The 15,780-nt window shown below is 42.9% G+C and overlaps 1 protein-coding gene across 1 annotated transcript in view; it reads left to right on the forward strand.

Moving 5' to 3' along the window:
* Window positions 1–1,831: 1,831 nt before the first annotated feature.
* LOC137335400 (double-strand-break repair protein rad21 homolog) overlaps window positions 1,832–15,780 on the forward strand; it is a 38,778-nt gene continuing 24,829 nt past the window's right edge. Inside the window, exons 1-5 of the mRNA XM_068000753.1 lie at window positions 1,832–1,975; window positions 2,555–2,684; window positions 4,597–4,696; window positions 9,707–9,807; window positions 12,905–13,096. Of these exons, the coding sequence (XP_067856854.1) occupies window positions 1,832–1,975; window positions 2,555–2,684; window positions 4,597–4,696; window positions 9,707–9,807; window positions 12,905–13,096 (667 nt within the window). The remainder of the gene's footprint in view (window positions 1,976–2,554; window positions 2,685–4,596; window positions 4,697–9,706; window positions 9,808–12,904; window positions 13,097–15,780) is intronic.

The following is a 15,780-nucleotide window of genomic DNA, read 5'->3' on the forward strand; positions in this document are numbered from 1 at the left end:
CTGTGCCTGCAATGGGTTTAGCGCTGGGGACCGAGATTGGGGACCTACACGATTGGGGACCTAACTGTCAACACAAATCCAAGTCCTGTCACTGGCCCAGTACGGTTAGACTTCTACAATGGGAAGCCATTGATGTGAACTGATTGGTTATCCAAACTCCTATGTGTGCAATTGTTTCATTACATTGTAAATCTGTTGTTATGCTTATTTTAATATATAGTTTAAGTACGACAATGAAATTAGTCCCGATGTTAATCGGGTTGCTCAGTTATCTATACAGGGATGTTTCCTGCTCTGTTCACATATGTGGAGTCCCACTTTAGTTTGCTATGCATACTGTAAGCAAAAAAAATAGCTAGTGATCAATGAACACTAGCCAACAAAAGGACTGTGACTGGAAGCCTGTGGCCAGTGGGGTACCACAGGGATCGGTGCTGGGTCCCTTGCTGTTTGTGGTCTACATTAATGACTTGGATATGAACGTAAAAGGTATGATCAGTAAGTTCGCTGATGATACAAAAATTGGTAGGGTGGTAAATAGCGAGGAGGATAGCCTCAGTCTGCAGGACGATATAGATGGGTTGGTCAGATGGGCGGAACAGTGGCAAATGGAATTTAACCCGGAAAAGTGCGAGGTGATGCACTTTGGAGGGACTAACAAGGCAAGGGAATACACAATGAATGGGAGGACCCTAGGCAAGACAGAGGGTCAGAGGGATCTTGGTGTGCAAGTTCACAGATCCCTGAAGGCGGCGGAACAGGTAGATAAGGTGGTAAAGAAGGCATATGGGATACTTGCCTTTATTAGCCGAGGCATAGAATATAAGAGCAAGGAGGTTATGATGGAGCTGTATAAAACACTGGTTAGGCCACAGCTGGAGTACTGTGTGCAGTTCTGGTCGCCGCACTACAGGAAGGATGTGATCGCTTTGGAGAGGGTGCAGAGGAGATTCACCAGGATGTTACCAGGGCTGGAGCGCTTCAGCTATGAAGAGAGACTGGGAAGATTGGGTTTGTTTTCCTTGGAGCAGAGGAGGCTGAGGGGGGACATGATTGAGGTGTACAAAATTATGAGGGGCATAGATAGGATGGATACTAAGGAGCTTTTTCCCTTCGTTGAGGGTTCTATAACAAGGGGGCATAGATTCAAGGTAAAAGGCGGTAGGTTTAGAGGGGATTTGAGAAAGAACTTTTTCACCCAGAGGGTGGTTGGAGTCTGGAATTCACTGCCTGAGAGGGTTGTGGAGGCAGGAACCCTCACAACATTCAAGAAGCATTTGGATGAGCACTTGAAATGCCATAGCATACAAGGCTACGGACCAAATGCTGGAATATGGGATTAGATTAGACTGGGCTTGATGGCCGGCGCGGACACGATGGGCCGAAGGGCCTCTATCCGTGCTGTATAACTCTATGACTCTATGATTCTATAACACTGATGGCTGTGGCTGCCTGCAGTTAAAATGTCTTTATATGTGGCAAATATTTACTCTGAATCACCAGCAACTGTACTGGCAAAATTGATCAGATTCCAAGCACCAAACCATCAGATTGACTAACTGGAGAATTCCAAACATTACAGGGAAAAAATTAGAATAGAATAGCCAATATATTGCAGATCAGCTTAAAGTCCAACCCTGACAGTTTATGTAATGTGCATGTCAGTGATAAACAGGAAATGAAAAAGAGAGGCCATTCTTGTGATATAACTGTGTACTCAAAGTTCTTACACCTATCTATTGTTACTAATATGATCCATTATTCTGCAGTATTTCATAATACTTTTTTTTCCCCCTCACCAGCATTTTCTCAACTTGTGGCAGCTGCAGCGATGTTTTATGCTACTTTATTTTTGAGCAAGCGTGGGCCACTGGCTAAGATTTGGCTTGCCGCCCATTGGGACAAAAAGATAACAAAAGCCCATGTTTTTGAGTGCAACCTGGAAACTACTGTTGAAAACATTATTTCACCCAAGGTAATGTACCTGAATATGCATTAAATGAGCTAGTACCGCAGTATTACTATATATGACATGACTGATCAGTATCAAATTGCATTATACTTTGAGTGTAATTCCAGTTGAACTTTAAATAACAGTGCACAAGTAAGTTCCTATCATGTGATTTGTAGGGCTCAGTAGATTACAATACAATTCAAAGCCCATGGCATTTCAAAATGACTGCTGTCTGGAAGTGAGTTAGAGGTTGGAGGTGCTCATTCTTCGTTGTTGGTTTAGCCTTTCTTCACATCTCCAAATTAGAGTTTGTGTTTTATTTTCTGTTCAAAGCTGAGTAGAATGTTTACAAAATAACCTGCTACTAAAGATTGTACTGAATATAAAAATCGGCCAGGCAGTGAATATTTTCATTGTTCAGTCTTGTGTGATGTTTTCATCACTTAATGTTTTTGTAAACTCCCTGTCACATTCTGACAATACTGGGATATGCAGAGAAATTGGTGAAGCACACAAAGAAGTCCAGGCTGTATGATAAACTACAACTTTATTACTGTACAGCAAAATAAATTTGTAGTGATGTTTGTGTCCCCTCTTTAGGTTAAAATAGCACTGAGAACTTCCGGACACTTGCTTTTAGGGGTGGTGAGGATTTACCATAGGAAGGCAAAGTACCTCTTGGCAGACTGCAATGAGGCATTCACAAAGATTAAGATAGCCTTTCGTCCAGGTACCGTACAGTCACTGGATCTCTAGACAGATGTTTTGATTAGTGTAAAATGATATCGCTTTTGATTTTTGAAAGATTATTTTCTTATTTAGATTTTTATTTAAGATTTAATTTAATGGACGACAGTAAAAATATTGCTAAAGGGCACCACAGAGCTTCACAGGCTCGCTTTTTATCCTTGGATTGGGTTGTCAACTTTGCGGATTTGGACATCATTGGATTTTCTTAGAAGCATTCATAAATCCCTCAAAAAATACTTATCACACTGCAGGCATTCGTTCCTTTTCTTGTGGTGCCATGTCAGTGTTACTGGCATTTAGAGCACTCGTCATCAGAACTTTTGCCTTTTTTGCAAAGGATTTTCAATTAAATTTTGATAATTATAGTAACTAGCTATTGTTATAAATTGTTTCTGGATATGTTATTGGGCTGCTACATGGTTAAGGAACCCATACTTGGAGGGATAATTCTAGACCTGATGCTCTAATAATCAGAGGATGATAGAGGAGGTTAGTGTGAGAGAGTACGTTGGAAACAGTGATCACAAAATAGTTGAGTTTAAGGTTAGCTTTTGATGGAGAAAGAGGAGAGCAGATTTTAAGGGGATGAGAAGAGAACTAATTGAACTAAGAGAATGAGGTTTCTCCAGAAAATGAATGGAATACTTTTGAGGAATACATTATTCAAGGTAACCATGTTCACTGGGACACAAGTGCAGAAGAATAAGCAGAATGCCCATGTGGGCAACAGTGAAGTAATGCAGAGGATAAAGGAAAAAAGAAACTTTCCTCGAGTATAAATCTACAAGTAGATCAGGATAGAGAAACCATGGGTCCATCTAGTCTGCCTTCCTGTTAGCAGTTATAACCAATGATATGTTTCTTTTCAAGATACTTGTCCAATTGGACCTTGAAGAGATCTGAGTTTCTTGCTTCCTACAACCGCCCTTGCTCATTTATTCTAAAAACTAACCATCCTCTCAAGTGAAAAAACGCTTTCTTACACCCTGCTTGAATCTACCTTTTTCAGTTTCCCCAGGAAGCTCCCGCTTGCTCCATTGGGTGCAGAAGAATTGAAAAGGCCTCTTCTCCACTGAGAGTATCATGGTGCTGTTCAGACATTCTGCCAGCAGTTCAGGGCAGGCATGGGCGGCCGGGCCTGGCCATGCAGATGACCTGGGGATAGAGTGGGTAGAGTTCCATTCCACTACACGTACCAGCAGAGTGGACCCCAGGAATGTCAGGCTCTTTATCACTAACTTTACTGAAGTCCAAGTAAAGCACACCTACATAGCTACATCCTTGGTTAGTTTATTTAAAGAATTATAATTAATTGGCATGGTTCCTTTTTTGTAAATCCATGCCGTATCTCTGTAAATGTCCCACCATTCTGTCCTTCATATAGAATTTTCCCTGCTGCTGATGTTAAACTGATGAACTGGTAGAAAAGCTAAAGTAGAAAATGAGATTATGACTGCAGGCAGTATAAAGCACCATATGAAAAGCTTTTCTAAATATTCCTGTAGCAAATATGTGTTCAGAGAAACATTAGGGCTCTTGGTGATACTGCAAGTATCACAGTAGGGCTGATTTTCCTCTAGGTATTATGAGTACACATTCTGTGATTTTCCTGCCCTGAGTAATTTGTATGGTTCTGAACACTAAACCATCTGCCCCTCCCAGCTCCTTCCAATATACCATGTATAATTTGCTCAAAATGTTATTTAAAGCTCCGTCTTATGGCTCAGGGAGTGACTAGCCCTCAGGGAGGAATCAAGTCAGTATTTTTTTTGTTACTGCAGTTTTCTGCATCATTATTTGGAACTGTAGGAAAGAAAACCAGAAATTACTCAAATTAATCCATATGCTCTAAATCATTGTAAAGTACTAATTGATTTAGTTTGGTATTACAGATATTGTGGATCTTGCTGAAGAAAACCTTGAAGCTATCTACAGTGCCATAACTTTACCTGAGGAGTTTCATGATTTTTCCAATCAGCTGCCTGATGTGGAGTGAGTCCATGAACTTTATACATTGGTGGGCGAAGCTGTGCCTGTTCTTGGTGTGTGCATGCTGCTCATTTTCATTTTTTTCAGCTACATTTGTGCTCTTAAAGGTGGTTTAGCTTGCAAGTGACAGACAGCTATTTTAGCAATACAACTACTCTTATACAGAGAAGATCATTTTTTTAAGACGTGCTTTTCATCTGTGCTTTAAATAAAAGCAAAAATTTAAGATTTGCATTTTTCCCTTTGCCATTTAATTCATGTTTAGAGCACCCACACTTTTGAAAATGCAAATTTGTATGGACAGTGGAAGGGATACATTGCTCTTTGGTCACAGTACGATCTCTGACTTTGGACCTGATCTGATGCTGCATTGCTATATATAAATAATTCCTGCCGTTTTTAATTTTATTCTCAATCGTATATTTGCCACTTTGTACCCCACCTTATTATGGTTGAAGCCACTCGTGTCCCTGGAATCATTTCCTTTAAGATTATTTTGTGGCACAGCTCCTGGTGTTGTGGCCGATTCCACCAGTTGGGTGAACTTTCCTGGCCGACTGACGTTGAAGGGTCTGTCTGCCCACTCGTTTGCTGGTTGCATGAAGTTCTTAAGATGGCCAAATGCCCAGCTTTGTCAGCCATCTCACTGAATGTTTGTTTGTTTGTTTTATATTTATTATCTAGCATCCATATACATAATCACCCAGCACCATTACTTCACTTAAATCCTTGAAAGACTTTACATCTCTCCTTTTAACCACCGTTTATATGTATCCTGAAATTTCCAAAGATAATTTTTTTTGTCAGTACCATTAAGTGCTTTCTATAACATTTTAAACATGCTTGTAAGTATGAGATTGTAACAATTAAGGGTACACATTTCACTGTATTGTATCTCATTCAGGAACAGGCTCTACATGAGATTGATGACACCAGTTTTTCTACCCAAACTTCTCAGTTCCATTTGTGCTGACCTGCTAATAATTCAAATACGATTGCTGCTGAGCATTGTAATGCCTTCAGGTTAAATATTCTCAATCACCATAGTTACGGAATATCATAACATGCACAAATACACTTAAAGTGACATGATTCACAGACATTATGCTATTTAGTGGTAGTATTCCCCTCCCTCTTAGCCCCACAATTTATAAAATAATTTGTTGTAATCCTAGTCAATGAAAGTAATGGTCAGAGAATAAATGCCAGTAAGGGATTTTTTGGACTGCAGTCTTAAGTATGAATACTGTATTGTAACTACTGGAGATTTAATTTACTCTAGTATCTTGTGGACTGTAATGTAATCTAAAGAAAGGGTGCAGATGACTGCACTTCATTCCCATCCATCTACACTTCTGAACTCTCCTGTTTTGATTGGAGCACTCCGATGTTAAGCAGTGCTACTGAAAAAGTAGCAAGTGGTGCAAAGTTTCCAAGAATGGCAAAGTCAGTGGCCCTGATGTTACCAGGGAGGCGGGGTGGGGGGGTGGCGGCAACTGGGCACGTGTGTAACCCGCCCAGTGAAATCGGTCCGTTTCCCACTTGATCGTGGGTAAATTGAAGGCATTTACCGTGGCTTCCGGGTTTCCCGTCGTCAACCTGCACTGCGGCGGACTGCGCACCCGCATCACAGGCTGTCAGCTGGAGGAGCCCTATTTAAAGGGGCAGTCCTCCAATGCTGCAGCTGCAGCAAACAACCAAAAGTACAGCATGGAGCAGCCCAGGGGAAAGGCTGCTCCCAGATTTAACGATGCCTCACTCCAGGTCCTACTGGATGGGGTGAGGAGGAGGAGGAGGGAGATTTTCTACCCAGTGGACGGGAGGAAGTGGCCTGTCCCTGCCACCATGAAGGCCTGGCTCGAGGTGGCAGAGGAGGTCACCAGCAGCAGCAACGTCTCCCACACCTGGATCCAGTGCAGGAAGCGCTTCAATGACCTAACTAGATCAGCCAAAGTGAGGACACCCACTCATTCTCCTACACTCCATCTCCCACATCACCGCCCCCACCACACAACTCCTTCTGCACTGCCAACACTACTCTATCACATCACTCCTCACATCCACTCAAAGCTCATCCTCAACTTACCAGCACTTACTCATCCCACCACTATCACTCAACCCAATCCTCATACAATGTCATGACTCTGTCTCATACTCACCCTCTGATGCATCTCTTACACGGTCAGCCTCACCCAAACCAATGCATTCAGCGGTTGGCCACGTCACCATCCGTCACTCACGCCTCTCTACTTGCTCCCCTTATAGGAGAAGAGAGCCCAGAGTGAACGGGAGTGGGCGAAGACTAGAGTGGGGGCTGCAACATCAGGTCGTCCTCACGGACGCGGAGCAGGAGGCTCTTGAAGTGAGCCACACCCTCGAGTGCCTGTCCATCGAGGACGCCAAGACTGCCACTCGACAAACAGCTGGTGACAGAACTTTAACATTCAGCACTCACAATAGCAAATGACGTTAACATACTTTGCCATCTTCAGCACCTCAACATCTGTCATCATGCTTAATGTTGCCTTCCGTTCTCTTACAGGGCCTTCAGCGACCGCCGTGACGGCGGAAGGCAGTTCCTCAGAGGACTTGCCGGCCTCTGAGGGGACACCGTCACATCTGAGCGAGCCATCCACCAGCACAGATACACACACCTCGGTGGGTCCCCATCCTTTGTTAGTTGGGGTCACAAATGGTGAGTCACCACACACGTGAGCATGAGCAGACACTTGTGGCAGGGGCAGCTGTTGAGAGTCCGCATCGGTGAGAGCACTCTTCTCCAGGCTCTGCTCAGCTGGAGAGAGATGCTGAACCCTGGGGGCCATCCTTTAAAAGGAGAATGATCGAGCGGCAGCAGCACATTTGTGAGGTGCTGGAACAGGTGCCATGTGCACTCTCCACAATCGCGCAGATGATGGAGGAGTCCAACTCCTGCATGAATGGAATGGTGGCACAGATACGGGAGGGAATCTCTGAGATACTGTCACAGGGACGTGAGAGCATCTCTGAGATAGTGTCGCGGGTAAGTGTGGGAATGTCTGCGATGGAGGGAAGGCTAGCCTCCATCGAGCTTCAAGCACAGCTCACCATTGAGGCCCTAACAACAGTCCTTCGGACCCGGAGTGAGCAACTTTCTGCCGCCTTAAACAGGCAGGCAGATACACTAGCACTGGCTGTACAAGGCTTCACACATGTCCTCCAAACTGTCGTCCAGCAGGGTGGTAGGAGTGATGTGGGCCTGGCCCAGGAGAGGAATGATGGCGAAAGGGGACATGGAAGTGGGGACGTCACTCAAAGCGCTCCCATGTCTCACCTGTTGCCCCCCCTCAACCAGTACCCGCAATGCTGCCTCCTCTCCAGGTGGTCGAGTCTGCCTCTGCACAAGTGCAGGTGGAGCAGTCTTTGGAGGGGCCCTCACAGGTACCAAAACCCAGAGGGCATAGGCCCAAAGCATCTAATCGTTTAGGGCATGAACAAGAGCAAACTGCTACTACCTCTGCTGCAGCCATAGGGGAAGCACCACGTAGGAGTATTCGTAAGCGTAAGGCAAAGGTTTTGTGAGCACAAAGGAGTTGCACAAGGGTGTTTGACGGTTTGTCATGTTCTTTTATTTATATTTGATTTTTGTTAATGGCACATTAAATATTATTATTGTCACCACCACTGCCATGTCTTGGCCATTCTTGACTGGCTTGTGTAATAAGTCCCTTTCGTGAGGTTCACCATGAACACCCACACTTAATGCCACCCATGGGTCACCCTACAGTGGGTATATGTGTCGTTGCACGACTATTTTGTGCAGGTGCCTGTGGCGCAGCACTGTGTTGTGGAGCTCCACGTGGCGGAGGTGGACGGCGTGGCCTGGCGAGGCTGGTGATGTTGCTCGTCCTTGGATGAAGTGATGAATGCAGTTATGGTGCCATCCATCCTGACGGTGTGAGTTTGAGGGGGTCCGCAAAGTAGGTAAATGTGTTTGCACAGCAGAGTTTAGGATATAAATTAATAATTTTGAGTGGAAAGACAAAGGTGTTGCAGCCAAAACTTTGTCTGAAATGACAGAGTGCCCTGCTGCAATAAATGAGGTATTCCCCCCCAACTGTCAAATAATCCTTTGCATCTCCCACTGGCTGCTGGCTGAACACATCTGCTCCAATAGGGAGTGTTTCCCACAGCATGGGAAACACACTGAGGATCCTTCAAAATTGCACCCCTACCAAAATCTCTAGTCAGTGAGGTCTGTCTAGTACCTCAACTATCTAAATAACAATGTAAATTATCATCCCGCCGGCTTTAATTGCTGGTGGGAGTCCCGCATGTGGGAGCTGCGTGCGCACCCGATCGCGTCATTGGGGAACCCGGAAGTCAGCGGGTTGGAGCCGGGTTCAGAACCCGCTCCGGGATTCTGCCATTTTAGGAGCGGCCCCCGACGCAAATCCAAAAATCGTCCCCCATGTGCTTTGCTGGTTCTACAGAAAAAGTGGTCCAGCCGCAGGAGTTGACTCTCTTAGTACATCGCAGGTTGAGAGTTCAGCACTTATCTGTGAAACACCAGAGTGTTAATGCAAAAGGAATCTCTAACATTGCTAAAAGGAAGTCTGTTTGTTTACTCCTTTCCTTTTGATGCCTCCCTCAATAAGCTGGTTGAGATTTGCAGCTCATTATGTGCGGAGAATCACAGGTACAAATCCACAGCCCCAGGTTGAAATTTTCATCCTGCATATTACTTATGCTTTAGATAATTTAAGCGATAAATTGCTTCGATCATGATGCTATCTGCACTTGCGCTAAAGATTAAAAAATGAGAGATTTATTTACATAAAACTCAGGTTAGCTTTGGCTAGTTAAAAACATAACTGCCTGTATTAGGACATAAAACAAGATAAATATTTCAGTGTTTATTGTGAACAACCCTGTTGCACATTTAAACTATATACAGCTCATGGAGAATGAAATGTAACCTTTGTTTTACAGCATGCAGTTGCTACTCATGTAAATTTGACTTTGTCTCTCTAGTGCAATTGATGTTGCTGAGCACTTTACACTAAACCAGAGCACAGCTGAAGCGATCACCCTTAGAGAAGATATGTGCGGTATACTTCAGGATAATGGATTTGGTGAGGAGAGATGATAGCTCTTTAAAATTACTGCCTAACTAATCCGTGATCTACAGTTATGGTTAGAAATGTCTCCATACATTGCATAGTGAGTACATGACTTTGTCCTTAGGATAACAAGGTATTTCTAGCCATTAGAGGAAGACATTAGATTGGATTAGTTGTAAATTTTGCAACTGCAGCAATGACAGCTTACAGTTATATCTTGCTTTTAAGGTAGAAAACATCCCAAGGCGCTTTACATAGTGGGGGTGGGGGGTTGCACCAGATAAAGGAATAGCTGCCAAGTCATTGGGAGGGAGGGAGAGCAAAGAAGTTGAAACTCTGCAAATATATTTGGTTGAAGAGGAGGTGGGGAAAAGATGGTTTACCTCCTTCTTCTGCTTTCTCTCTCTCTGTTTTTGTGTTGTGACCGTTTGTGTATTCGGTAGTCTTGTATGTAATGTTTCCCTGTCTGAACACCATTCAAGTCCTTTGATTGCTTTGATAACGGGCAGTTGGAAAGATTATCTGTAATCACCAGGCATTGTTCTCTGACTATATATGCTATACCTTTATGGAATCCTACACTCACCTGACGAAGGAGGAAGCCTCCGAAAGCTTGTGATTTCAAATAAAACTGTTGGACTATAACCTGGTGTTGTAAGAATCCTTACATTTGTCCACCCCAGTCCATCACCGGCATCTCCACATCATGCTTTAGTCTTACCAGTTCTGAGTTTTCCAGTGGTCATTCTGTCTGAAGGAGATCTCAGCATTGAGGGAAGAGAGACCTCATTTCCTTTAGGGTGCTATTTAATGGCAGCAACAACCAATAATTTTTGTAGAATTGAGTGGTCATGTCCCAGATACTGGAATTGGCACTGCCCTGGGAAACTCCTTTTGCTTCTCAGCTGTTTCTGTGGATGAAGCCTCTGTTTACTCACTCAACTCTTGGAGCTCGTGGCCATCATAGCCTTATGGGATTGATCAGTCCTGGTTGCCTTGGAGTGTTGCAGCATCCTCAACATTTACTGCACTTCAGTGTGAAATCCAAGTTCATATTGCAGATGTCGTAGCTTTCCATATTCTCAGAACATGTTCTTCTGGGAGCAACCCTTGAAGCCCATTTTATGAAATAGATTTTTCACCATGGGGTAGATGTTCATCTTCAACTCCTGGGCAGTAATCTGGCTGAGTGGTTTTCCTGCCCTCTGTAGAACCTACTTGATTTTCATTTAATTCATTTTTATTAATTTCATTGGAGTGATAATTGGCGAGTTCTATAAATCTTGGCGATCTACTGCGCCAGATTACCGCCCAGGCAGTAAAGATGAAAATCTACCCGCATATATCTGGGAACTGAATTTAGCTTTTCTAAGTTCATGAATCCTTCATTTCTGAGAGTTAAAATTTTTTAGATGAAGCCTGTTGTCCTGACAGCACTGGTTTCAGCCAGAAGAGTTAGTGAGCTTCAGGTACAGCTAGTTGAATAGCTCAGCATGATGACATAACTGATCTGAGACCTCAGCACAGAATTCCTAACTGATTTCTACTTGCATTTACTACAGGAAATTACTGTGTCTTCTATCTATCCCTCACAAATCAAAGATGGTGTCTAGATGTCACTGTATGAATGCTAAAAAGTATTTAATATGTCATGTTGATGGAACTAAATTTTTTGTAAAGCCCAATATAGGGCCCATATTTCTAGTACAGCCACAACAAAAAGTTGGCAACTAAGCTGAGTGCCCTGCTTTGTTGCTAGATAGCAGGAGGAAATGTTTAAGTGTCATTCCACTGGATATGCCATTTTGCATGCACATCTTAAGGGCACACTGGAGAAGATCTGCAAGGCTGCCATTGTACCTTTACTACGTTAGTCTGTATGCATTCATAACAACAGTCACTACAGTCCAGAAGTGTTCAATTATGTGAAGCATTTTCAGATGCTTTAAATATATGACAAGGAAGCTAGGTATGCAAGTATTTATTTTCTTTGGATTTATCGACCCAAGATGAGCTGCCTTTTGGCCAGTGTTGTTTCCTCAAAAGACACTACCAAGATCCCACAGAAGCAGGCCAGTGGTCCCTCTCTCCTGCAAGTTAGTTAGTTATACCATTTGTGTTCTCCTTTAGAAGAAAACTGATATATTAGTGTTTTAATGGAGTATGAAGGGAAGGTAATGTGAGCAACAACACATCACTGACACTGAAGCATCCTTTGTGTTTTTCCTCATTGTCAGCCCTGGGAATTGATCTTGTGGCATGAGGAATATGTTTCCAGTGAAGAAGAAAGGAAGAACTTGCATTTATATAGCGCCTTTCATAACCTCGATCGCTGTGAAGTTCTTTGAGACAATGAAGTACTTTTTGAAGTGTAGTCACTGTTGTAATGTAGGAAACGCAACAGCAAATTTGCTCACCACACGGTCCAACAAACAGCAAAGAGATAATGACCAGATAATTTGTTTTAGTGATGCTCGTTGAGAGATAAATATTGACCAAGACATCAGGGAAAACTAGTGCCATGGGATCTTTTACATCCACTTGAGAGGTCAGATGGGGCTTGGTTTAATGTCTCATCCTAAAAAACGGCCCCTCTGGAAGTGCAGCCCACCCTCAGTACTTCACTGGAGTGTCAACCTAGGTTATGTGCTCAAGTCTGTGGACTGGGACTTGAACCCATAACCTTTTGACACAAGAGCCAACTAAGAAGGTAATTAACTTTCTGTGTCCTTCAAAAGCACGTTGAGCTGAGCCATTCTTATCCACCTCATAGCAGGCAGTTATTCTGCAACACAGACTAAAGCTTTGGGAGAATGATAGCTGTTATTTAGGGACTGTTGTGCAGTGGGGGTGTTTAACAAATAAACCCTTTTATAAAAAAAAGTGACATTTTCTTGGTATCCATATATGAATTGTGAATAACTGTGTCTGTATATGAATGCCTGTAACCTAGTGAAGCACTCGTCTTCATTGCTAAGCCTACTGTTAGTTCACTTGGGCTTTCCAAGTGAAGAAAATTCCTGAATTCTCCTCAAGATTGCCTATGGCTTAATCATGTGTATATTTTTTTTAAAAAAGCAATTGTATATGCACTTACTGTCTTTGCCAGGTGATGATTACGGAATATTAAGGAATAGTGGCATCTTGGATGACAATCTGATGAGCACCAGTGAATCGATATTTCCTCAAACACCAGAGAAGAATTCCAATAATGCCGTGAAAGAAACATTTGCATTAAATGGTGATAGAAATAGCTTTCAGAACGATGGGTTTGGAGATGAAGGAGCAGCTTATATGTTAGGTATATTTCATTTTTTTTTAAGCATAACTCTATTGTTTCTTTGTCTTTCTGCCAATTTTAAATGTTTTGTTCCCTTTTAGCCATTTCCTAATCTGTTCTTTGCACTTGTGTAAACCTCCCAATGGGGTCATTTTAACTTTTATCACAGGGCGAAAAACGGGTGATAGCGAACCAGCAGCTCATTTTACACCTCGCTCAATTTTTCTTCTCCGAAATCCGAAAAATATGGGTAGCATAGGCAAAATGAGCTTCCCAAACTAGATGTATGGTACATTTTTACATGTTTTTATGGTCCAGATTTATTTGTACCGTACATGGCTATCCAGCTATAGAGTAGCCTTTTGTAAGTGTTGTGACAACTGACAGATGATGGGAAATCATTTGTGCATGAAACCACTTGTGTGATTTGTAGTTGAGCTGTGAACATGTGTATGATGAGTATGCAATGGAACTGGTGAAATGAGCATTGAACTGCAGGCTGTACTGTAAATTTATAGCCCAAAAGTATTTGGCCTATTTGCAATTTGTTGACTACACATTGATCGTTTGACACATTTAGTTCTTTCCATTTCTCACTGTGAGGTGCAGAACCATAATTATTGTGAATAAGTGGGATAGAAGTCTGCACTGTGAAATATCTAGCCAGTAAATGTATTTACATTCCCAGTGTTTGTAAATTATACTCACAGATCTTATAGTAAGTCATCCAAGCATAAGATATGGGGATGCAAAGCTTGAACTTTGACTTTGGCCTGTGACTAGACCGATAGAAGTATACTTTGGCCCCAATTTTAGCTTCCTGATTACCAAACCACCTGATTTTCACCTTAATTCAAATTACCTATCTGCCACGTGCCTTGCTGAATGAAGCTATCCTGCTGCCACCCACACCCCACCCCCCCCAACGTATATGTAAACATTTTTCTGTTCAAGCAAAAACTGCAGATGTATTCAATGCCTCAGCAACAGTAATAAAGAATCAATATAGGTTGCTATTTCCTTCCCGTGCCCCCTCCCTATTTCCCGCTGCATTGGCCCAGCAGTGTACAATACACCCACATATAGATGGATGGGTATGGGGATACAAGATGCAAGTTAGGGAAATATGTCCTCCAAAGTATTTCTTGCTATTTGTGCCTTTGCAACGCTGCACACCAGGGACGCCTGTTAGTCCTTGGCATCGGGCATCGCTGTGGCTTCAGAGGAGGTTCAGGGAGTGGCTGGGGTCTGTGCAGTCCTTCACAGACTGATGGATTGCACAGACTGAAGAGGAAACCTTAAATTCTTCAACATTTAGCCCCTTTTACAGAAAATATGAAGTCTGCCTCCCCTGCGCACCCCCCCCCCCCTCCACCATGTTACAGCTGCAAAACTCCACTCCCATTCTGGCAGTACTCACTAGCAGAGGCTGGGGAGCCCACCAACATCATTTAAATGGCCTCAAAGCCAGAGGATCGGCCGGGTCAGAGATCCATCTCTGGTGGGTGGAAGTTCCCAAACCACCAGATGTGTGCCCCAATTCTGCTAAAACAAAATCATAGAATCATACAGTACAGAAGAAGGCCATTCGGCTATTGTGCCAACAAGGGAGAATACAGGAGTGGGGAAAGAGGGAGATTTCCTGCATGGTGTGAGGATTTTTATTGATGGTTGGGAAAAGTCAGTGATTACAGTAAACAAACAGTGTAAAAACCTTTGCCAAAATCTAGGCCGTGACGTTTAGTAGTTTCTTTTTTTTTTCTTTTTGTCTTATTTTTCTATTTTCTGCCTTTCTCCATCTGTTCTTTGTACCGTTATCCCTCATTTTCTGTTTTCTCTCTTTACACTTTGTTCATTGTCTGTCTTTTCTTTAATGATTTTTCTTGTGTTCTTTTGTGTTTTTAGTTTTCTTGTCCTTGGTTATGTACCTCTGTCTGTCTTTCTCTTCTGTTTCATGTTTCTAGTCAGCATTCCTCTGTTAGTCAGCATGCCAAAGAAAGTTACGCTGTTTGTTTACTGTAGTCATTGACTGTTCCCAGCCATTAATAAAAATTCCCACACTATGCAGGAAACCTCTCTGTCCATTGCTGCCTTATCCTTTTTTGCCTACCATCACTAAAACAGAGCAAATTCCCCTCCAGAAGGAGAAACCTGCCTACCAGCGGCACGCTGCTCAGCTGCTGCCGGCACTCGTGGATTGTAGATTCCCTGTTACCAGTCTGGCCATTTTGATAGCCAAGTCTATGGTAGTGATTGATTTAGACAAGTTAGGACAGCCACAACCACACAGCAGAGGTAATTTGAGAAGGGAACTCCGGTCACAGAGATGAAAGATAATACGCTGTTCCATCTTAGTTTGCTTGGATTTTCTATAGCACCCTTTGTTTTTAGACTGCATTTCACAACATTCCTTGCAAACTCCCAAATACTCAACAAGTACTAAACGATATCAGAAGTCAAATTTTTTTCCCATTTGCCACGTTAAGTAAGGCATTAGTTACTGAGGTTATTAAGGTAGAGTCCCCTGATGTGCTCAGCAAGTTTATTAAGTTAATAGCTGAGCCACACAGACCAGAAGGATCCCAGAAGGTACTCATGCTGAGTTAGCTGTTGTTAGCCCAGGTGTTGATAGGGATGCTACAATTAATCTCAATCCCTCTAAGCCAAAGAGAAAAGAAAATCAGCCAGGATTTCCACGCCTGATT

Source organism: Heptranchias perlo, chromosome 19, assembly GCF_035084215.1.
Source record: "Heptranchias perlo isolate sHepPer1 chromosome 19, sHepPer1.hap1, whole genome shotgun sequence".
NCBI lineage: Eukaryota > Metazoa > Chordata > Chondrichthyes > Hexanchiformes > Hexanchidae > Heptranchias > Heptranchias perlo.